At 36.0% G+C, this 24,656-nt stretch overlaps 1 protein-coding gene across 1 annotated transcript in view; it reads left to right on the top strand.

The window, feature by feature from the left end:
* ANGPT1 (angiopoietin 1) overlaps positions 1 to 24,656 on the top strand; it is a 160,999-nt gene that overhangs the window by 120,629 nt on the left and 15,714 nt on the right. The window contains exon 7 of the mRNA XM_074145043.1: positions 2,500 to 2,666. Coding sequence (XP_074001144.1) covers positions 2,500 to 2,666 — 167 coding nt within the window. The remainder of the gene's footprint in view (positions 1 to 2,499; positions 2,667 to 24,656) is intronic.

Raw genomic sequence — 24,656 nt, 5'->3', positions numbered from 1 at the left:
GTCTGGAGTTTATATAGAACACATATGGGAACACATAATGTTAAAAAAGTCATATGTATTACATCCTGAATAGTCTGTAATCTAAATAAGATAAGACAAATGTAATTCAATAGAGCCACAGTTCAAAGGGGAGTCCCCTCAGCTTGCCAACACTGGGAAAAAGGGAGAAAGGCTTTCCTGAAAGTCTTCTTTTAAAGGGAGACAGCTGATAAGAATAAGAATATATCTTCTGTGAATAAGAAACCACATAGACTGCAAAGAAGTGTATTTTGACTGGTATGTAAACACCTGTGCTCCAGCTTCTGCCTTCTGGATTTTAGGGAGGTAATCTAGTTAGGTAGTCACCGCAGAACATATTTTCCCTTCCTCTGAGACAAGTGGCAATGACCACTAGTGAAAGAGGATGTCAGAGACAAGACACTGACTGCTCTGGTAGGACACTGCCAAAGCTGCTAACGCAGGAGAGACCATGTGTGACAGTCACAGGGCAGAGAGACAACACAAGGAGACGGAAGGATCAAAGGAACAGATAGGAAACAGTGAAAAATACAGAAGGGTATGTCAGCTGTAGACAGGGTTTATGCAGGCAAGGAACAAGTTTTTGTATTTTAGGAAGTATCTTTGAAACCAAATATATATATGAACATTATCAAAGCAGTAGGTGAGAGATACAGAAGCATCATCACAGGAAACCTTGAGAAGCAGGATCTCACACTGGAAGACTGATGTGGTCAAAGCAAGATACCACCAATATTAGCTACAACCAGTATTTACAGGAACTTATGTAGGAAATCATCTACTTGAGAAAGAGGATAAAATGAAATAATTTGCAGGAAAGGAAAAGCCAACTAATAGTATCCTCCCATATTTCAGTTTGAGTCTTCTCTGAGAAGGACACATTTCCCATTACTTAACTTCTAGTCCCCAGGAAGTCTCATAGTTTTACCCTGCTTTAGAAATATGTGCTTTCTGAAAAATCTTCAAACTTAATCATGAAAATTACGTTGACACAATCAATGGCACATCACATGGTTTAATTCATCATCTGAGAGCAAACGTTTTCTGTTGAATACCATGATGGGCAGTGCAGAGGGAAAGTAACTTCCTATAATGAATGACAAAGGAAAATATTTTAAATAATTTTTACCACAGGCAAGAAAATCATCCAATCTTTTATTTAATTTCACCAGGAAATTTTCACAAGGGTCTTCTAAAACACTCCCAGTACATCACTGTAAGCAAATAAGGAGATTTCAAGTTCCCATTTTTCCTAGTTTAAGAAATATGAATAAGTATAGTCATGTTCAAAGAGTTCTTCACAAGTAAAGATTACAGTTTAAAATAATTTGTATTGTTTAAAGAGTAAAAAAAATGGGGGTAAGAGTTCTCAGGTATGAACTAATAGCTTATAAAGAAAAAAATTAATATATATTAAAATAAATTAATCACATTAAATAAAACTTTAAATTTAATGTAGTAAAATATTCACTAAAATTTAAACAACTTTAAAACCTGGAAGATGCACAAAAACATAGGTCTAGGAATACATTTTGAAAACTAGTTATACTTTTTCTTTTATTATTATTTATCCATGTTTGAAAATTGTCTAGTTTGCTTAACTGGAAATAAGATCATCTGAATATATGAAATGTGAGAAGAGTTAGGTATCTTAAATATCCTACTGCTGTTTATTTTTCATTCTTAGAAAATAAAGTTACATTACCCTCTCCTGTGCTTTGGATAGTCTATAAGAATACTCCTAACTCCTCAAGTTAAAGATCTCAAAGCATCAAAACATTTATAGATATCTTATTTCACCTCAGCAGGGTGAGAAAAAAATAACTTCGCAGCAGCCAAAATCTTAGCCAATATGAGCTTTAGTGGACCAAGAATGAAGTAAATAAATGTTACAGCTGAGGACCACTCACAGACACTGTCCTGTCCAACAGGTCTTACATATAGAAGAGGATTTTAAATGAAAAGCCTCCTCCTTCAGCTGTGGCAGACACTCAACAGCAAAGGAATGGTCCATTCTTCTTTAGGAATTAAAACATGAGCTATCATCCACAGCTAACTTGAATTGTATAATCTAGGCTAATTTAAAGTCATTTTAACCTTTTATAGCATATAGCAGAATTCTGTTTTGACTTAATTGTCTTAGTGATAACTAGGATTAACACCATATGAAATGTATTATAGAATATGAGTATGTCCAGTATTCCCACTGAAGGATGTGTAAATACAGCATTATTAATATCTTGTAATTGGAAAGTGATTTTCAACTGATAACCTCAACTGCCCTTTGAAGTATCGGTTGAACTGCACTTTCTACATGGTACATATTAGTAGGCTCATTTTAGTGATAGTCAAACTGGACCACAGAAAGCTATGACCAGAAATTAGAATGTATAGGTAAAATATAATGATGGTTTTATCATTGTATAAAGATTCTACCAATTACAATAATTACATTTAGTTATTTTGCCAACTTTTTTCTAGGGTTTTGGTAGCCCATCAGGTGAACATTGGCTGGGAAATGAATTTATCTTTGCAATAACAAGTCAAAGGCAATATTCTCTAAGAATTGAATTAATGGACTGGGAAGGAAACCGGGCATATTCACAGTATGACAGATTTCACATAGGAAATGAGAAGCAGAATTACAGGTAAGAATCTATTGAAATTCTTTTGACTCTGCTGAGTGATAAATATTGTTCATTGTTCGCTTCTTAAATGTAAGAAAGGACAAGAGTATGATACTGATTTTCATTGAAAGTGAATAAAGAGGGTAAAAATAAAATAGAAATCTGATTTCTCAGTGGTGGAATGTTAGTAAAACTAACATATCTGAGAAAAAGGGATGATTATTAATCATGCTGGCTGGTAAAACTGCTAAAAAACTATATAACTTTTAGCATATCTGAGACCATCAGAACTCAAACCTGATTGAATAGAAAAAGGATATGGATTTTTCATTACAACTTGAAGGATTTCTACCTCAGAAGCTTAAAACTGCAACAATTACATGGGAGGGAAAGACCAAAATTGTTGTTAAAATATCTGATATTTCCAAACTAAAAATTCAGTGTAAATCAACAGGGAAACCAGAATGCTGGATCCTATTGTGAGGAGATAAAAAACAAAACAAAGTGTCAGGTACTGGATAGCCTTGATTCATCAGCAGCAGCAGCATGCCACTTATTAATGAGTTCGAAAAAGACATGAAATTAAAACTTTTTCCAATAATATTTTTCTCCAATATTTTTTTAAGATTAAAAGGTAGGAAATGTAAATCTACTTAGCAAAAAACAAAAACAAAAAAACCCCAAACCTTGGACACACAAGAGATATGGATGACCTAAGCAGTTTAATTATTTTTAGACAGTACAACCATAACTGGAGCTAAGTGGTTTCATTTTTATTTTTTTTAATCATTGCTTCATCTGAATGGAGGAAGAAAATGAAACCCAGAAAAATATCCTGAATTATTTATTACAGTGCATCTAGTTAGCATAAGACTTCAGAGAGAAACACATATATTGTAAAACTAAACATTCAAGTCATAACATGTGAAACTAGGTTGGTATTCAGTTTTTTAAATTCAAGTAACTTGATTCTCAGAAATGCTGATTGCCGCCCTTTCCTCTGGGCCTCCCAGGGAAATGGAATTGGGAGCAGTTTGCTCTTACTCCTGTCAGGACGCTGCCCAGGTAGGACACAAAGTAGTGCCCCGTCCTCTGGGGTTTGTCAGAGGGCACTACTGCATAGTGTAGAAGTACAAAAGCTACACTTAGAAGTAATCTGTATGAGTTTAGCTCCTGCATAAAGCAAGGACTATCCCATGGCACATAAAGCCCAGCTCTGCCTTCCATTGCCCCCAGACATGCTGTTGCCTCCGATTCAGGAAGGTGGAGCACCCATTCTGAGGTGCTCTTAGGCAAACAGTAAATGTAAGTAAAGGAAATTTCTCAAAATGGAGGCTAGAAGTACTTATACAAAACATAAAACAGCAGTGTAAAAGTGGATAATGTGGGGCCTTAAACATTAGACGTTCAAAAATGTAAGGAAAAGAAGGGACGAATATTGCCAAGTGAGGAAAAATGTCGAAGGACGCAGTTACACATTGCTCTAAAAACTACGATGACAATCAGAGAAGATGCCAGGACTATTACTCAGAGGGTGAATTAAGATGTATGAATTAGCTAACAAAAACAGTGTCTTTTTTGCTCACATTTATTCTGTACTGAATAGGGACAAGATGTATTGTTGAGGAATCAGAAGGATGTTGAGAATTTAACTTATGTTAAAGGTTATGTTGAGGGAGGATTTCTTTTCAGGACTCACCTGGATTCATTCATGGCAAAATAGAAAGAGAATTTCTTCTTTTGTTTCAAAATGCTAGATTATATTTGTAGTAAGATAGTAGAGCAACTTGGAAATACTTCATTTCTGCCTATCATAAGTCCATGTAAGAAGCCCAGAGTAGAAGAAAAGTGATGGAGTTTTGGGGAAGGGCTGCACCGTTGTCCCTCTGACAGTCTGGGAACTCTGCTGGGGACTGTGACCTGAGACTGCCTCAGGTGCTAACTACCAACCAGGACCAGGACAGGGGTTTAAGAAAATATGTACAGTGTCCTATGTGTAATTAATTGATTGCCCTTCTCCTGGCACAATCCAAGCAGCACTTTCCCTGACAATTCCTGAACATAGCTGTGGGAGCCCATGAACATAGCTGTGGGAGTCCCAAAGCAGGACTTTTTTCAATATACACTGTGAGCATCTCCGTGTTAGTTTGAAGAAAGTTTAGCCATTCAGACATGAATAGTAGTGTGCCACTAACTCTGAAGGACGAAGAACAAGCCCTATCCCAAGATTTAAACTTCATTCAAATTTTAATATATCATCTGTCATCTGTAATAAACTTTGCTTCAAAGTAAGAGCCTTTAGAGGACTTTAAAGGGCATAGGATTTGCTTCTCTGCCTTGGCTGATAACACAGGCACTTGGAGATTTCTTAAGTAGATTAGGTTTAATATGTTGATGGACAGCAGAGTAGCCCTGGAAAATCATCAAATCAGTCTAGGTCTCCAGGATGTCTATATAAGCAAGGAAATAGTTAGGAAAGGAAACTAAACCCACTTTCATTAGATGAAAGGGAAACCTTTTTGGTGATATAAACCATATATTCTGAACATGGAAACAATTGTGAAAACTGATCCATGAAAATTATTCTTGCTGAACAAGAAAAACAAATGTATTTCAAAAGTGTAGAAATTAGTCAGACTGTACAAGCCTCAATAAGTATAATGTTGAGTAACAGGCATAAATTCTGCTATCCATGTTCAAATCATTTTTCCACAAAAATCAGAAGGAATTTGACTTGAGACTAATGATTGCAGTTTGGTTCCTGTCCTGCTCTATAGAATCATAGAATGGTTAGAGTTGGAAGGGACCTTAAAGATCATCTAGTTCCAACCTCCCTGCCATGGGCAGAGACAGCTCCCACTAAATGAGCTTTACTTATGCTGTCTGTGTGGCCTTCTTAGCGTACAACTGAAATTCCTCTTTCTAGGGAATGGGAAATCAGTTCCATTCACATTATCCTGGAATAAAAAGAGAGGGAAACATGAAGGGGTAAAAAGGCTCTACCCATCTCTGTTGGCCCTCTGGGTTTCAGATTAATTCCTCAAAATCTACTCAAACATTTCTGAATATTTAAAGAAAATAACTAAGTAACACGGTGACAGTTCTAGAAGTAATGAAGTGTAAGTCACGTGGAAATCTAAATTGTTCTTCATGCTTGACAAATGCATTAGTGCCTAGCTCAGACAGATATATGTCCAACAGACATTTTACTGAATTAAACTTTTACTAAATTAATTAGAATTTTAGATTAGAATTAGAAAAAAAGAATTTTACTAAAATAAACTGAAATTATGTTGGGCTCTTTTACAAATTATTACAAGATTGCATCCTTGACAAAAAAACTCTTTATTTTGCTTGCCAGCATCACTATCTGTGATAGAAGCAACTCCAGAAGGCAGGCCAAATAAAAGCCTGATTATTGAGTCCTGAAGGGCTGGCCACCCTTCAGAGAATGCTATTTTCTCTTTATCTGAGGAGCTGCCATTAAGAATTTAAATGATTCCTCTGAAGTTGAAAACCACAGTTCCCGATCTCCTGCTCGCAGTGCCTTTCCTTTACAGTTATCAGGCATTTTCTATATTTGTTTTCAATACCTCAAACACAGAATAGCATGCCTTTTCAAGACTTTAGTTGCTGCTCATTTGAAATAGTTTGCCAAACAAACTAGACACTCTCTTATTTTGGAAGCTGTTAGGATTTTCTGCTAGTGACCCACATTAAATTTTGCTTCTTCAACGCTGCAAAAATACGTAATTGTAGGCTTGCTGCACTCTATATTAGTGTGAAATTATACAAGTTCACTGAGAAATAGTAACCACTAAGGAGACAAGTTTCCAAGCTAGTCTGGGCAGTAGATAAAGAGAGAGGGTATTGAAATGAAAGGAAAAGCTCAAGAAGTGGAACATCTTTCATTTATGCTATGGCAGTACCTTGTACATTTGGAAGACATGAAAAAAAGTTTTAAGGTTCCAGGTCTCAAGTTTGAATATAGTAAATTTAAAAAAAAAAAAAAAAAAAAAAAGAAAAAAAATGCCATGAAGTGATAAAATGTGTCTGAGAAAATATGGAAAATAATTTTCATGCTGTTTTTCTGAAATCCAGCCCCAACATTATGCAAAGTTCGATTCAGTCTGGATAACTCCCAACTGGTGATTTCAGAAGGGTTCTGTTTTTTCTCTGGGTTGTTTGTATTCTCTTTACTACTTTTTATTAGCCTAAAGAATCTATGATTAAAAAGAGTAATGCTGAACACATGTATGTTAAAAATATACTTGTTTCTCTTTCAAAATGAGACAGGTCCAAAAGGGTTTCTGGGAATGCAGAATAAAATCTGTTTATCCCAGATGATGACTGCATAGAAAAAAATTGAGATGAGAAGGTGGATACTGAAACAGTAAATATATAATGATAAATGATAACTGAAACAGGAAAATCAATGTTGCACCACATGTGAAACCTCCAATAGCGTGGAAGTATCTAAATGATTAATTTAATTTAGAACATCCTTAGGATTCTTATCTACACAAAATGATTAGTCAGAGGGGTGTCTGTAAACACAATGAAAACTATGTTTTCCAGTCTCTTTGCAAGCCTTCCACTGTGACAAGTTAAAACTCCATAGAGTAAGAACAGTCAGATCTTGCAAGCCCCACTTAGCGCAGTGTTTCTTAATTGAAGTCAAAGGAATTATTTATAGAATTATTAAAACATAAGTTGAGACTCACAGAAAACACATAGCCTCTCTTCTTTTGCTGTGCAGACACAACCTAGCTCACTCTTGATAGTCTGTTGACATTATTTGTTGTTCTTAGGAGTTGTACAGATATAGCACACTGCTACTCTGACCTGTATCCTCAGACCCTCCAGAATTAAACAGGAAAAGAAACCGTGTGTCAGGATTTCAAGAACCGCACTTGATAATCCCGCTTATTAGTTAATGAAAGGAGATACACTGATGCTGGATTTTGAACAGCAGTAATTTCAGCCTGCACGCACATCTGCTTTTGCTACTCATGATACAGGAGCAGCACTTCAAGCAAGGCATGGGATGGAGAATTGGGGAAATACAATTTTTAATTGGCTGAGCTATTTGTGCTTCAGAACTCTTAGAGAGATTGAATATACCCTCACCTCCCTATGACAATATATTCCAGTATTTAGTCATTATTTTATTTAGAAAAGCTTTCCATTGCTGCAGTGAATGATTACCTTTGGTCCTATCCATAGAAGAATATGATTAAATGATGAGACAGTGCTGCTGAGGTGAGCAAGACTGTGGAATTGCTGTAGGTAGGTATAGGTGAAAACTGATGATGGACAGACTGCATCCTAATTTTTGTGAGTGAATGATGTACTTAAGGTGGTGGCTGGCCTTTGATAGTTAAAATTATGGACAACAGTCTTTATATTGGAACCAAGATGACAAAAAGATTAGGAAATCTTGTGAGAAAATGAAAGAGAGCATAGAAACGTAAGTTAACATTAGTGGAACAAGCAAGAGACAAGTTGGCAAGAGAACATAAGTTATGTAGAGAAGAATAAAATATATGGGTCCTCAGAGGCAAGTTGATGGAATTTGTTGCAAATAGGAGGGACAGTCGTTGAAATTACTCAAATCACTTCACTGACATGGTCCTGTGTTTCATACAAATCTAGGTAGCACAGTTTCCAAACTCTCCAAAATAGTGTTTCTCTCCAAGCTTTACTTTGGGAAACCAGATCAGTTGTTGAATGTAAACTTACTATTCTTAGACTTCATGGGACTTGGTAGCAGGGAGTTTTTAGTTCACTGAGTAGAATCATACTATCATAGAATCCTAAAATAACCATAGAATCATAGAATAGTTTGGCTTTGAAGAGTCCTTTAAAGGTCATCTAGTCCAACACCCTGTGCACTGAGCAGGGACATTTTCAACTAGATCAGGTTGCCCAGAGCCCCGTCCAACCTGACCCTGAATGTTTCCAGGGATGGGGTGTCTGCTACCTCTCTGGGTGACCAGTTTCAGTGTTTCACCAGCCGTATTGTAAAAAAATTCTTCTTTCTATCTAGTCTAAATCTACCCTCTTTTAGTTTAAAACCATTACCCCTTGTCCTATTGCAACAGACTGTGCTAAAAAGTTTGTCCTCCTCTTTCTTATTAGCCCCCTCTAACTATTGAAAGGCTGTAATAAAGTCTCCCCAGAGTATTAGATTTTTTAGCTCATTTGTTTAAGAGTTTGTATTTTTAGTTTCAGCAATAGTATTATTTCTCTCTGTTTTCTTAGGCAAACTAGGTAGGTAGCCTGGAGCCAGAGGCCTTGATGTAATGTTAGTCTTTGATTTTTTTAAGGTGGAGGCTATTGATTTATTTAATAACCATTGTTGAATTAATGTTGGAATTTGTTACAAAAATTTCTTTTCTTTCTGTAAACTAGAGAAAAAAAAATTTTTGTAGTCTTTTAAATTGTACCAATAAAATGCTGTAATAGGTAAAAGGAAGTAGTATTTGCAAGTGTGACTTTTATGGGGACAGCTGGTTTTGTGTATCTTTAATTTAAAAATATATTCCACAGACTATTGCTGTTTCAGCAGCAGGGCATTAACAGGCCATTGTCACTTTCCTCAGCGTACAAAACCTCATTTTTAAATATTCGTATGGTTCTTTGTTATTACCCTGTTTTTTCAGTGATGCATTTGCCATAAGTAAAGGATTTTCTTCTTGTGCCACTTTAGTAGTTTATGTAAAACAGGGAATCATCCTGACTTCTAAGTTTTTCTGAGCCATCTGCTTGGCTGCTTGTGCTTTATTTGTATCACAGTAAACCTTCAAAGGGACCATTCTCAGATGGGGAAGGAAAAGTACAGTGGAGGACACATAGGAAAACTAGCAAAGCAGGGAAACAAACACAGGTCCTCTGAGACCCACTCCTGTGGCCAGTGCCTCATACTTCTCTTGTCAAATATGAAAATTACAGAATAACTCGAAAAATAGACATGGTACGAAAGTTTAAACCCATAGTAATTCACTTTTATTTGGAAGCTTGAAATTCAATTTGCAAGTCTACTTCAGAGGAAATATCCATGCAAAATCCTATTAACAGACAGAATGATATCTGTGGTATGCATACTTTCCAGGATTTGAAAATATATTTAGTATTTTTTCACTAAACAATTGTATAAAATGGATAATATGGAAAAAAAGATTTAATGTCTTTACGTATATATAAATATGTGGCTGAAATAACTTTATTCTATTTAAGAACACTGTCAGTCCAATAAAATTCCATGAAGTCTAAATACTGGAAGTGCAGGGATTCAATTTGATGCCCATTAACCAGAGGTCTTTTTGGAATCAGGCCAGTGGTATATTATGTCAGTGACTAAAGCTCACTGGCAGTCCATGCACTAAATCCAAATGTAAGCAGAAATAAAATAAAACATTTTCTCTGACTGACTGAAATTCAATGCAAATATACTTGTGGAGTTTATCAATAATAAAATTTAACTTAATCCACACAAATCCCTATGCATACTGTCCATCTACAGCTGATCACTTCCCACCTCTAACTGCATGAATCTCATTTGTAGTTCACTGGCTGTGTCTATCCTGAGGTACGAAAAGAGGTTTTCTTCTCCTGTGTTATGGAATATAACGGGAATGCCTATATACCATAAAGGAGCGACTGAATAGAGAATGGGAAGTTAATAGTGAGAGAGAATGATGGGAATGGATAGAAGAGGGATGCTGTGCAGCTCCTGAAGGGCAGAGGAGAAGGCTCTGTTGGACAGTGGATTAGAGAGTAGCTGACCACTTTCCCCCACCACATGCCCATTTTTGTGAGAAGTTGGCTTGGGAGCAGGGGGGCGGTTGCCAGCACCAAAGCATTTTTTACTTGTATTCCCTTTAAGAAGCAAGAAAATTGGTTCACTTTAGCAAAATAGGCCTTCCATGAAGTGATATGTAATACTTTGTTATCCCCCTGAAACTTCATATCTGGCAGCCCTGCAAAATCTAGTGACTGTCTGCCATGTTTGGGTGAAGAAAGAGCACAGGCTGCGGCCATGAAAGCACAGCTGTACCAGACCCAGCTATAACAGACATTCAATACCAAACTGTATCTGTCCATATGAAGTAGTATAATTGATTTTCCAAGAAGTACAAATTGTTACAGAACTTCCAACAAGATGTTATACTAACATAGTTCCCTGAACTCTCTCTTTCACATGACAGAAAAGCTCATTACTTTTCTTAGCTTATTTAGCAAATTTAATTTGGTATTGTATTATGTGGTTCATTATAGGTTTCATGGCACAAATAATTCCATACAGAGAAGATGTATTATTTCCTCTGAAAGAGTTAGGTATTTGCTATTTTCATCGTTCTCCTTCTTAGTCTTAAATGGTTCCACATAAAATGGATGCTGCTATTAATCTTCAGGCCCTTTTGATAAAGAGCATCTACATACTTAGTTACAGTAATATACTTTGAAGAGCACAAAGCTCCTCATCTTTCTAAATCATTTGATCACAGGTGTGAACTGCATTTCTGGCTATATGAAAGTCAGATTCCAATTCATATATGCAAGGTCAGCCCAGAAATGGGCTGATACATCACTACATCACACAGTATCTGTTAAAAAACACCATTTTTTAACATTTATTTTTGTGTTTTATTTTGATCACAAGTAATGCTAGAGCTCTTTAATCCACCAATATCTAGGATATGGAGGAAAACCAACAGAGGCATTCCATAAACCCTGGGAAATTCTTTACTTGAGATTTTAGAAAAGTACTGATATACAGGCTTTACAAGGTATTCACTGTTGGTGGTACAGCAGCCTTGCTTTCCAGGAGGAAAGTAAAGCGTCCAGTGTGAGCTCCTACAGAATATGTCTGATATAACAATGACCTAACTATTTTTGTGTATGCACTTATTCATCAATAAAAGGTAGATACCTGTTAGTTTATTTTCATTATTAGATCTTTCAAGCCATCTCTAACTTGTTGCTTTCTTCAGCCTTGCTTTTCTCTATCTTTTTCCCTCAACTAGTTAATTTTCAATTGCCCTCTCCAGATTCATATATTTCTTTCACCAAAACTGGATAACTCTCCTCCATAAATTCATTTTCATGTACCTACAGAACCCACCTTCCAGGGGTTTTTAATAGGCCATTGATAAAAAACTTTGAATAAATTTTTGATTGTGCTTGTATGTTTCTATAAATTTTTCCTTCCTTTGGTGTTTCAGGGCTTTTCAAGCACACAACTGGAGAGAAGCTTGTTTTCCAATATGTTCCCCCACAGCTGTCGCTATGGGACGTAATGGGCATGTCATTATCTCCTGTCCAAGCTCCTAGATTCATTTTTTAAGAAAAGGAAAATATATGAGTAAGAACAAAAGTATCTCATTTTCCCATAAAGCTTATCTACAATAAAATAAACACATCAATTCAAACTACTGAGTACTTGAGGCGAGGAAAAAAAAAAAGTTTTGTAATAATTTACTGGACTTAAACATCATCCTGGATTTAATGAATTTAAGTGCTTATTCACAAATCAGACGTGGTTTCCTACAGGTAGGTGAGATAAAGATTTTCAGTGCTAACATTAAAGCTGTTGGGCCCTAGGAACAGACTGCAGGACCCTAGCTGAGACACTCAATTCTCTGTGCATGCCTGGGGAGAGATAAGCTCCTTAGACGGAAGCCAAATCAGACAACATGCAGAGCAGAGAGCTGCCTGGAGTTAACCATTAGGAAACTCTGAAAATGGCAAGGCATCCATTTATATCCACTGACAGTTCACAGCCCACAACCTGAAGGTAGGAGACAATGTCCTGTCTTACTCTGGAAAGAAATGAAAGACCCTGGGTTAACGCATTCATTTGCCAGAGGGGATCCAGACCATAGATATTGCTTCCCAAGAGAAAGCAGCTATCTGTGCTGCAAAGGAACAGGCTCATCGATGAAGCTCTGATACCACACAGGGAAGAATTCACTGCTCAGTGAATGAGTAGATACCAGGTCATTTGTCAAAGAGGTGGGAGAGGGAATTCTAAGATTATGCTCCCTGCTCCATGGATTATGTCTCATTTTGAATTAAATAGGCTTTGATTAAATGTTGCAAATATGTTATGAAGCAGTGAGGACTATCCCTGAACTCTGAGCACCATACAAATAATTCTGCTACAGGCTTAGACTTGTACTTCCTCTAAGGCTCAGTGAATCTTGAACAATTTTTTGCAGTGGGACACTTGCTGGTTATGGCACCACTGCGAGGGAAGTTTTGTGGTTTTAAACCTTACTGTTGCTGAGTGAATAGAAACCACAAATCCTGCATGGTGGATAACCACTCAGATCAGTAAGCTGTTACATGAGAAGTGGAGAGTAACAACCACTGTCAGCTCAACTACCTATTACCTGGTGAGGATCTCTACAGGAAAAAAAAATGTAGTAGACCTGTGTGAGAACAATATCATGCAAAGCAAGACTAGTAGGATGAAATCCCTGCTGAGGGCTACTGCACAGGCACAAAAATACAAGAGAACTCTTTAATGTATATAAGTATGGGCAGAAAAAAAATCTGTGGAAACTTGGTAGTGGTCTTACTTGTTAACGTATTGTAGCTCAGTGGAGATTTCACCAGGGATAGGCAGAACATGACAGGGCATCTAAGAGAAAGCTGCACAGGCTTTTATAAGGTAATGGCAATTTTTTTGGTTCTCCAATGTAAAATGAATACTCTCAGCTTCTTGGTATTATCTTTATGAGTAATCTATATTGTTATTCTTCTTGCACAGTGTTGCTCTCTTTTAAACCTCTGTTGCTTTAAGCCACTTCTACATATTTATATTAAGAAAGAATGTCAAACAAGTATTTCAACCAAGTTTATAAAATCCTAGTGTGAATGGACCTTACTGTCCCCAAGGTAAGAGCTCCCACTTTTGCCAGTAACAACACCAAGAAGAGCTATGTTTCTTTAATTTACTTTGTCAAATCATTTACAAAAAGCTTAAACCTACTGATGTTTGTATTAGTGTAGAATTTAGTGTAGAAACCAGTAACATTGTTTCTTCATCTCCACTGGGCTTTGACATTAAACAGTTCCTGAATAAAAGAACCTTGTGAAGCTGAGACACTCCTGCATATTTGCCACCCATAAGGAATTTTTTTTTATATCAAAACTATTGTGTGTAGGATATCCAGACATCTCCAAGATCAGACGGCTTTTAAATTCCAGGCTATCCATCACAGGGACATAAGTGATGTGATGCTTGATTCTATTTCTATAAAAAACTAAACAACACAATAACTAATTTTAAATGTTACAATAATTTTCTTAATCAACAGATGAGTATTCTTGTTGTCAGTCACTTTTTCACTGTTTAAATTTACTTAATTCTAGTATAACATCATAAGTATTAAAACTCTCTACAATTTATGATCAGAATGTAGATTAGCATAGAGAAAATTTGTGTATGGAGTGTAAGGGATATGTGTAAGGACACATTGAAAGTTATAGATGGATACAGCATCACTGTGAATATCAGGATGACTTAGCAGTGCAATATAATGAATCTATAAGTTTAAGGGTGCAAACAGTAAAGGACTGTGGGAGACTACTGCAAAAGTAAAATGCAGAATGAGAAAAAACATGTTAGTAAAATTCAGGATTACAACATAATTATGTGTTGGAATAGTTTCTTTAATGCAGATTCCATGATTGTATCATTCTCCTCACTATTATTTGTGAATGCTGGGAAGTGGAGAACATTTTCAGGATCCAAATTCAGGTCCAGCTCAAAATATTTAACCTGAATATTATTCTTGTCATAACCTTGTTCAAAACTGAAGAAACTAACACTTCCAAATGACAGTCCAGAAAAGGTTGAAATGTGGATACAAAGAATGAGATGTGTTTCTGATTTCAATTAGAAAAATTACATTCTTCCTGTGAGCGACCAAGATCTCCATCAGAGTGAACTTGACCACTAAGTTTTTAAAAGATTATGATGAACTTATTTAGCATTAGTGACAATATCTCTAGATTAAAAAAAAAAAAAAAAAAAAATGTTGCTTGGAAAGTTTTCCAGAAAGTCAACAATTTTCACCATTAGCCAAAAGTTCAAGCTCAAATTCTCCCCAATGCAGAAGCAAAGAAAAATGGGACCTGGAGGGCCTGCCCCTCTGTACAGTTTCTAACAAAGAGATGTGCACTGTCTGTGCCCGTGTAGCCATTGACTCTCTGCCCACTCTCTGAGCTGAACAGCAGCTCCGTAGACCTGTCAATGTGGCATCAAGCCCAAGCTAATATATCCTGCCCTTGAGTAGGCTCAGTGTCGTGCTTATTGCGACAGTACAGCTTCCAGCCAGGATGGAGTGTGGGCAGAATGAGCTCATGTCTGCTCAGGGACCTGACAGAGCAAGCTTTCATCTGCCTGCAAAAAAACATGCAGAAATTCTTAGAGTGACCCTTATTTAATCTAGTATATTTGTGGTTAAAGTCTCTGAAGTCTGTTACCAACTGCCCGGCCAACCAACTCCAGGGTTTTTTCCTCCCTTTTTATCATTAACAGCTCTACTGGCAAGTGTTTCTAGAGCCCGATTTTGAGAACACTTCCTGCACTGATGCACTATATTTTGAGGATAATACCAGCAAAGTAGTGTGACATTTTCTGTGAGTTCGCTTCTTTCATGAGTCAAAAAGTCAAGGGTACCTGTGAGGCTTGGAGAGGATTTGGGAAAGGGATCATCCCAGATTTTTCCAGAGTCATTCGTTGCATCAGTTTTTAAGAGTTTGTTATTGTTTTGTTGTTGTGTTTTTGGGTTTTTTCCTTACCAAATGGAAACATACTTGGTTTTGCTGTCTGTCTTTGTAAAGTAAGGGTGATAAAAGGTGATATTATTCATTATTTAGTTCACAACAGCAATACAGCAGATGAGTTAGAGCACAAAGCAGAGGTATACACCATGTCTAAAGAGCTACTAATTTACACAAACCTACAAACAGATAACAACTTTGAACATCAGAGCACAGAGGTATCATGGTATCTGATGCAGCGTACTTCTTATTGTTTGGTTGGTCTGCAAAGTTTAAATAAAATTTCTTTATTATCATGGAAGAAGGAGGTACTCAATAAAAATGGAAGCCTAATTAGATAAAGAAGAAATGAGTGCCTGGTTCCATACAGAGTCTAGTATCCAGTCTTCTGTTTCATCAGATACTAGAGGCTGATGTGTTTTCAATTTTAAATCAGTGCTGGAAAAGCTCAACACACTTGACCCAAGTGCACGTGCACCGTTTGTGTTCTATTTTCTTTTATTTAGCATTATAATTCAGTTTCACTGAAGTAAGACCTCTTTGTACCAATCTCAATGTCATTTGAACCAAAGAAGTCATTATCGTGAATCACAGCTCTTATAAGGTCGTGACCTGGGTTTTTAGGGGGAAAAAAGCATGTAAGACATGCTGATCCCTGTTAGCCTGGTCAGTGTGGCACCAGCAAAGAACTTGGATCATAAATGGGTGACAGTCAGTGAACCTTTCACTCATATATGACTGTTTATCGGCCACAAATGACGCCAAGGGAGTTGAAATATGTTTTAACAGTCTGTTTATATTTTTCTACAGAGGTCTTAGTGCCACATAACTCATTTTGGCATTTTTTAAACTTAATTTTGCATTAAGAAAACCAAGCAAACAGTGAAGCCAATATTTATTTTTCAAATAACTATAAACATTTCACAGAAACTCTCTGTGCATCAGTCACTTTTAAAATTTGTTACCTTTTCCTAGATACTTGCCCTTATAATGAAAGCCTAGCCTTGGTGTGATAATGGAGATAAAGGCCAGAGGGTAAGCATAGCACATTGTATCACACAGCCACTAATGAGTAAAGGGATCAAGCCAGATCTGTTGCATATTATTCAGGCTGGAGGTGGGAAATGCTTAAGTATATAACTATTTTCATTCTACATCCTGTTTTCAGTATCATAAACCTTTAATCAAAAAAATAATTGTCATATTGTTGGTGTGAATGATACTATATGAATGAGAAAAGCCTTTCCTTTCTCTTCCCCACCTTTTTATTCTCTTTCCCTTCCTCCCATTTTTAATTTTTTTTAAGTGTATTTAGGTCTTCATTCAGCAATGCACTTAGGCAATTTTTTTTATTTTAAGCTCATACTAAGTACTTTGCTGAGGCAGGGCCACCAGAGCTCTTGCTGAAGGTCAAGTCATTTTTCCATTACCATTTCACACTCTTTAAGATGACATCAAAATGTAAATATATATATAGAGATAGAGATATATATATGTAATGGTCAGAAAGAGATCATGACAATTATGCTGTCATTAATACTAACTTGTATTGTTTCGGTATTTGGAAATCATTGCATTTCCTGTCATCTCCACAAAGTGATTCTTCTACATCCCTTACTGTTTACTGATGTCATCAGTCTGAGTACACAGCCACCAGATTAAGCCCTTTAATCTAATTAGTAGAAACTGATAAATTGTGAACTGGTTTATTTGTCAGGACTGAACAGGTTCAAACATACGTAAGCGAATGGAAATCCTGATTAACATTTTACTTTGAAAATAATATACCCAAATAATACCCCCAAAACATCCTTGAATTTTCCTCTGGGATTCACCCAGCGGGAAGCACACATCTCTTGACGCGAATCCCATCATAAATCTTGAAAATCTCATGCAGAACCCAAAATATTTATTTTAATGTGTTATTCATTAAGTTATTTCTTTAAATTGTAGTCTTTTGGCAGCAGCAAACTCATTCCATTCCAGCCACATTATAGCAATGCTGTAGTATGATTTGAGAGGGTCATTAGGTCATTAACACTGGAAAAAATTCAAAAACAGAATCTGCAAATGCCCAAAGGAGCACAATTGTAAAAGAATATTGCACTGCTAGCACAGTATAAAGTATAAACAATCAAAAAAATTGATGAAAAATTAATTGCAGACTATTTCCACTTCTATCAATAATGATTCATTTCCTTATATTCAAGCTCTTCACAAGGAGAAAAAAACCCCATAGACATTTTAAAGATGCCTTACACAGTTTCAATTAACTATTGTGCCAGTGGAAACATAGGGAAAAGGTTATTCAATCTAGATGTTATGTCCAATTCAGTATTTAAATAATTTCTTAATGGTGATTACAGATTACACCTCATTCAACATTCTATTTGAGAAAAACAAAGTAAGTTCAGTACTTGTATTTCAACTCAGGAATTCTATGAGCTAGTGTGCCTCTCATTGCTTTTCTAGCCAACAGCCTTAGCCATTACACACAACTTCAAGCAATATAAGCCTGTGTGAAGCAGGCATGATTCTTGAACAGAATGACAGCATTTTACTTTCACTGTGTGGAAGTGTAAATGTTTCCATAAAGTGAATCACAAGAGCTGTCTCCTTATAGGAGGTACTTCAGCCTCAGTGACATTTTTGGAACAGATTACTTCAAGGACATTGTCCCATTTTGTTTTATGCAAAATCTTTGGGATCTAAAGACATCGTCTCACTGCCAGTCCTTGGTTTTGCTCTTATTTTTCTGCTCTTCTCTTATCTGGTTCTTACCACTTGCTGTCATAGCAAACTGAATAGTTTGTGATACTATATACTACCCTTGATCTGTTTTTGCTGCAGAGCAGGCCTGCTTAAGGGTTAGTTATCTTTAATGCCTGATTTGTGACCTGAGATGTTATCATGACCACGGAATTCTAGAGAAACAGTCTAATATTAAGGAAGGGGCCAATATAAATTAAAATACCACATCATTTCTGGATGAAATGCTCTGCTCTGAAAGATACTCCAGATCTTTGGGATAGTGACTTGATTCAGGTAAACTGCAGTTTTCTGCTAAGTTGTACCAACATTTAATTGAACCTCTGGAATTAAGAAAACAATGAGGATCCAGTATCCAGATTAAAAAACAAAACCAAAACCAAACCAACTACCTCCACTTAGAAAGTTACTTGTATTGTTCGTTAATTTAAAAAAAGAAGATAAAATACCTATATAATCTATAGAACCTCAAGAATTAGACATGTATGAAAATCATCCAGTTCAGTGACAGTAACTTTCTAAAAAGCTTACATATGAATAAACCTCTGAATTTTCTTGTAATAAGCCTAGTAGTTTGTTATTCCAGTGAATCTGAAAGTAGTGAGAATATGTAATTGCTGAGAGCACAGAGAATGTATATTTTCTGAAAATTTTATGATTTTAGGACTTTTAAAGTCTATTTTGTAAAAGGATATTTATGAATTAATAACAGGCATCCTTAAATAAGTTTAACTGATACCATAGCTTCAGGCAAACACTGGGAAAAAAAGAAGATGCAATTAGTTATATATTCCTTTGCATCTCTGTAAATGGAATAGAAGTGTCGCATTTAAATGGCATTTTCACATTCTAATTGCAAACAATAACTGCAAAAAAAAATTCACTTCTAATTAGCAAACAATGTAATGTAATTGTTTGCTAATTAACAAAGTTTTAATTAGCATAATTCAACAGTAGAGATGGACTTGTGGTACTTAATGTTCTTATAGCACAACTATATCTAATTTCAGCCATAATTCCAGCATACTCTTTACAAAGAAAAAAACCAACCAAAACTCCCACAAAAAAATCCAAATCAAAACCCTCACAGCCCCTCCACACCACATTGATTATATACTGTTTAAACACATTAATTTCCAAGCACCAACATATCTCAGTAAGATTTATATACGTTTTTAACACAGGTCTATCTATGATATTTGTAACTTTTACAGTTACTTATGATTAATTACTTTCAATTAAGTAAACTGTGTGATAAATATTTTACTGTGGCCTGTAGATGGTATTTTTTAATGACATTGTGCTGTAACAAGAGGCTAGTATCTCTACAGTAGTCATCAGAATAAAAGTTAGCACTAACATGCTGATACATGAAGTTTTCCATTTCTATTTTATCTAAAACAGTTAATTAGGATAATGTACAACCTATGGGGATGACAGTGGGTAATTAATGTCACCCTCAGCACAACTAAAGCATAGAATTATGAAATCCACTATTACAATATATCTGTGTGGATTTCAACCAACTACATTTATGAGACTTTTGAATCTTCAAGCATATTTTGGAATAATTATTAAGTTTAAATTTTACTGGAGTTCTGTGCATGTCTTTTACTGGATTTTCAAACAGGATGAATCAATTTACAGATAAATAAAATTTCAAACCAATATTCACTGAACTTTTCCAGCAGCTTCAATGGCTCTAAAACAGATCCTTAAATTAAAATACACAAGCATTACGAGGTTCAGCAATTCAGTAAAGATAAGCAGCAGCAGGTCTGATTACTCATACAGACCTTAGAAACTTTTAAAATACAAGTTTCTCTGGAGGGTCCCTGTATTTCTGTGCTGAAAAATCAGAATCAATTTTGGCATTTCTACTGTTGGCTTCAACCGAATTTAGAAAGTGTAGTTGAGTAGGGAGAAAAATATTTTTACGTTTTAAGTTAACCAAATTTCTCTAACATTGGCTTTGCCTGTGTCCTGGGCAAATGTTCAGATAAGTTTAAATTGTATTTTATTTTTTAAGAAGTTCATCCATCTTCAATGCTATCAAAACAATTTGCATTATCATTTTAGTGCACATTCAGTGTTTATATGTCCGTCTAAAACATTGATCATCTCTAGTTATTTCAAGTTTGAAATGAATACAGTCCCTATACTTTCTAAATTAACGTATTATGTATTATACAGCCATGAATCAAGACAAACATGGTAGTTCCTGTAGCAACAGGAAATCTTAGCAGTTATGTAGCTGATGGGAGAGTGAGATTTATTATTTTTCTGTAGCATGATTTCAACTTTCTGTTAATAAAAAAAAAACAATAAATCTAATAACTTAAAAGTTTTGTTTCAGATTTCCATGAGAGAAAAAATTGGTGGGTGATTTTCTTTAATAAGTATTGTGTTGAAAAACAGTTTTAACAGAAAATGGTAGTATCGGATTAATGTATCTCTTCTGTGCTGTATTTGGTGAGAGATTAGAGTAGAGGGAATTATTTCTGTTCAACACATCATTGTGATAGTAGCCTTTAAATATGTTTCTGTCCCTGTTAGCAGTAAAAACCAGTGTTGCCGTATGTTTCCTCTCCATCACCACTATGTTACTGACACCAACTGCAAACCTAGCAGCTCACGCTGCCACAGACAGTTTCTGTGGCTTCTGTAGCATGTATTTCAAGTAGTAGATGCATATGTTTGCTTGTTCACTGTCCAGAATAAACATATGTTTAAACATTTTTGTAAACTGTGACAAAGCACCATTTGTCTAGATGCAGCGGTACAACGGGCCATTTGTCTTATAGTTGGAAAAATTTCTCTGACAGTAAATCTGGATGTCTTTTAATTATCCCTGCTCAGTGTAGCTGTTCCAAATAAGTACAGCTTTTTAGTCAATTATTAGAGGAATTTAATATAGAAACATGTAACTGTGTCTCTTATTCGTGGCTAGGTTATGTTTGCTTGTTCACTATCCAGAATAAACACACATTTCTCCTTTGACCTGTCAGGTGTGTCTGTCTCATACACAAGCTAAAATTAGAATGAGGTCTTCAGAGAGAAAACAAGATTTTCTGTTTGAGTGCAGTCCCAGGGAAGGATCTTTTTACCATGCAGTGTTTGTTGTCCCATAGCCAGGCTGTACTGAAACAATTAGGCCAGAAAACTGATCATTTCCATTTATTGTTACATTTAATATTACCATTTTTTTTCAAATTGGAAGATATGTCTTCTTACTCTGGGTCTATTGAAATAATATATTGTTGGCTGGCAAATTTCACTTGTCTCAACAGGAGAATGGGCAAGGAGTTGCATTAAGTGTCAAACTTAATAATTACAGCAGTGAGTCATTGCTACAGAGCAGCAAAGGAGAAATACAGAGGTCATCTAGTCTTACACTTTTCTTAAGGAATTGTGGGAGGAAATTATATTCATATCCTGGCAGCAAAATATTAAGAACTAAATTAAAAATCTGTTCAAGTTGTCAGAGCTACTTACTGCATTATTCAGGTTTTCAACAGTTTGCCGAACCATCATGCCTACTATTTGCAGAGTTACAAACTCTATTAGGAGCACAATACAGTTAGGTAAAGAGTCCATGAATTTACCACATACACTGTTTCTCAAGTTTGAAGTAAAGTTAGGAGTGGGGAAAATCTAGTATTGTTATGTTTTTACAGTTAATATTGCTGGTTTTATCCAGTCAGACACCAGTTCCCTTTCTTCTTCTCTTTGCTACTTTTACGTTGGTCCTTCAAGGACAGGCAGCGATAAACATGGTGAATTGTTCTTGCAACTCAGATGAATGGGTTAGCAACAGCTCAAAATTTTGTGAGAGTAGTGGTGACTAAAGAAGTTTTTGTCATCTTCCACCTACCTAGTTTCTTCAATTTCTCCAAAGTATTTTTCTTTCTTTGAGAGTGGCTTTTATTTCACTTCTAATGATCACTTGCCTCATCTGGTGTTAAGTTCTTGTTAGTTAAACAATCTTGATTTGTGATGAAATATTGGGGTTTGGTTTTGGTGTGCTTTTATTTATTTATTTATTTTCATAAGGAGAGTATGCACTGCCCTAATAAAAGCTACATTAAACATTTTCCCTGAAAAAGTATGTTATGTTTGAGAAGAAGCTTTATCTCCTGGCATAGAAAAAGTATGCAAATGGATGCCCAGGCAACTAGCTGTAACCTGAAGGAAAACAGCACCAACCATGATGCCTTCTACTCTGCAACCCAGAACATCTTCCTGACCACTACAAATATCTCATGCTCTATCTCCAACGAGGAGATGGTCTTTCCACTGAATTTACAAATTAGCACACACAAGGGATGTTTCTCTTTATCCTTGAGTGGGAGAATTAAATGATTAAAAAGTTGAATACCAGGCTCAGGCTTCCCAGATAGTTACCACATTATATTTAGTTCCATGTTAAACAGGATTTTGGCAAACATTTTAGTTCAACCTCAGTGACAGCAGTTTTTCTCTAGAGTTATTATTTAGATTTTGTCTCCTGTTCATAACACATTATCTATCACTAAATATTTGGAAGATGTTTTTATTACAGAGGTGCTTTTGCTATTCAGGGACAACTGTTTCTATTGGGAGACTTCATGCAATTTTGTAGTATGTTCAGGAAAAGGCACATTGGGAAGCTTCACAAGGAGCCAATAACATTTCATATTACTCCTGTAGACATTACGTTTTATTCATTGATAAAAAAATTATTTGTGATCCCCAAATAATTAATCAAAGAGTTTTCTGAGAAAAAAAATCTGAACTTAAAATAGAGTTGTTGTCTGTTTTTGAGGGTGTTTGGGAGGTTTTTTTGAGGATTATTTTTTACTTAGTAGTATAACAATGTCTAGAATTAAAAGAGTAATCTGAGAATAATCTCTTACTGGATCCTCCTAAACAGTTGCAGGCCAGTGGGCTTTGGTTCACAAAGGCACTTAATCACCTAAATATCATTATAAGTGGAATTCGGTTGACTAACACAGCAATCCATTAAAATCTACCAAATTCAGCATTTTTAGGAGTAGGTTTTATTTCACAAACTGAAGGTATCTAAAATTTAGATGCAAACGTGAACCAGATGGAAGATGCATGTTAAATCCCTCCTCAACCTCAAAACTGGAGGACAAAATAGAATCATGGAATCATAGAATAGTTTGGGTTGTAAAGGACCTTAAAGGTCATCTAGTCCAACCCCCCCTGCAATGAGCAGGGACATCTTCAACTAGATCAGGTTGCTAAGAACCCCATCCAACCTGACCCTGAATGTTTCCAGGGATGTGGCATCTACCACCTCTCCCTGTTCCAGTGTCTCACTACCCTTATTGTAAAAAGTTTCTTCTTTATGTCTAGTCTAAATCTACCCTCTTGTAGTTTAAAGCCATTACCCCTTGTCCTATCACAAAAAAAGTTTGTCCCCATCTTTCCTGTAGGCCCCCTCTGTAGTACTGAAAGGCTGCAATAAGTCATATGGGTTTTAAAACAAAGATGCCTTTCACATGCCTAACATGGAAGACAATCAGTGTGAGCTTATATTTGTCCACAGTTGTCTGTGTAGACCTCTTCCCACATACCAGGTATAAGTGATGACCAGCGGGTTAGAAGAAAGACTAAGATGTAGGTGCCCTCCACTCCTATTGAAGTTAAGGAAAAATGGAAACCCAGTGAGGAGAGGGCTCAGAATAGGAAATTCTGGGTATAGGATACTGATCCCTGTGCATCCAATTTATTCAATGACCCTTTCCATCAAAATTAACAATCCCTTCCTTGAGGAGGGATCAGAATTTGGGATTCCTTTCTGCCAACCATGTGGAATGAGCAGGCAGGAGAGACATTTTAGCCTGCAGAAAGAGACAAAAGGGAGGTGGAAATTTGGAGGCATCCCTCTACAGTATTTCCCAAAGGCAAGCTTTGATGTGTCCCTCTTCATTCATCATGCTGAATCTTTTAAATCCTGCTTCAAGACTCCTGTTTCTCTCTATTTAATGGTTAAGAATCTTGGGCCATTACTCATGTTTATGAATTCCAGTCATGGAGATTTGTACTCAAATTTTGAGGACTGTGGCAATGATGAAATTTGATCTTAACTTAAAATATTTAAGACAATGCACACTGAGGTACTTGAGTTGATAACTCTATATCTCTTAATGATGATTATTAATGTTTACAGTAAGCTAGTATGGTTTTTTGTTTATTTACAGACGAAGTATGCATTACTCACCAACAAAGGTATGACGTCAGCTATTTCATTGAGGGACTGATTTAAATGAAGGACTGAGTGATTTCTAATAACTCTAATGGAAAAAAAATCAGAGAAGGAAGTAGCTAACATTAAATTATGGGAGTCCTACAGATCTCTCACTAGTTCTAGTAAAAATAAATAAATAAATAGAAATTCTAAGGTTAGGTTCTCTACATGCAAGCACTGAAGCAGAA

The sequence above is a fragment of the Numenius arquata genome, chromosome 3 (assembly GCF_964106895.1).
Source record: "Numenius arquata chromosome 3, bNumArq3.hap1.1, whole genome shotgun sequence".
NCBI classification, from domain to species: domain Eukaryota; kingdom Metazoa; phylum Chordata; class Aves; order Charadriiformes; family Scolopacidae; genus Numenius; species Numenius arquata.
The sequence above is the reverse complement of the archived record's forward strand: the minus strand, read 5'-3'. Positions and strand labels throughout refer to the sequence as shown.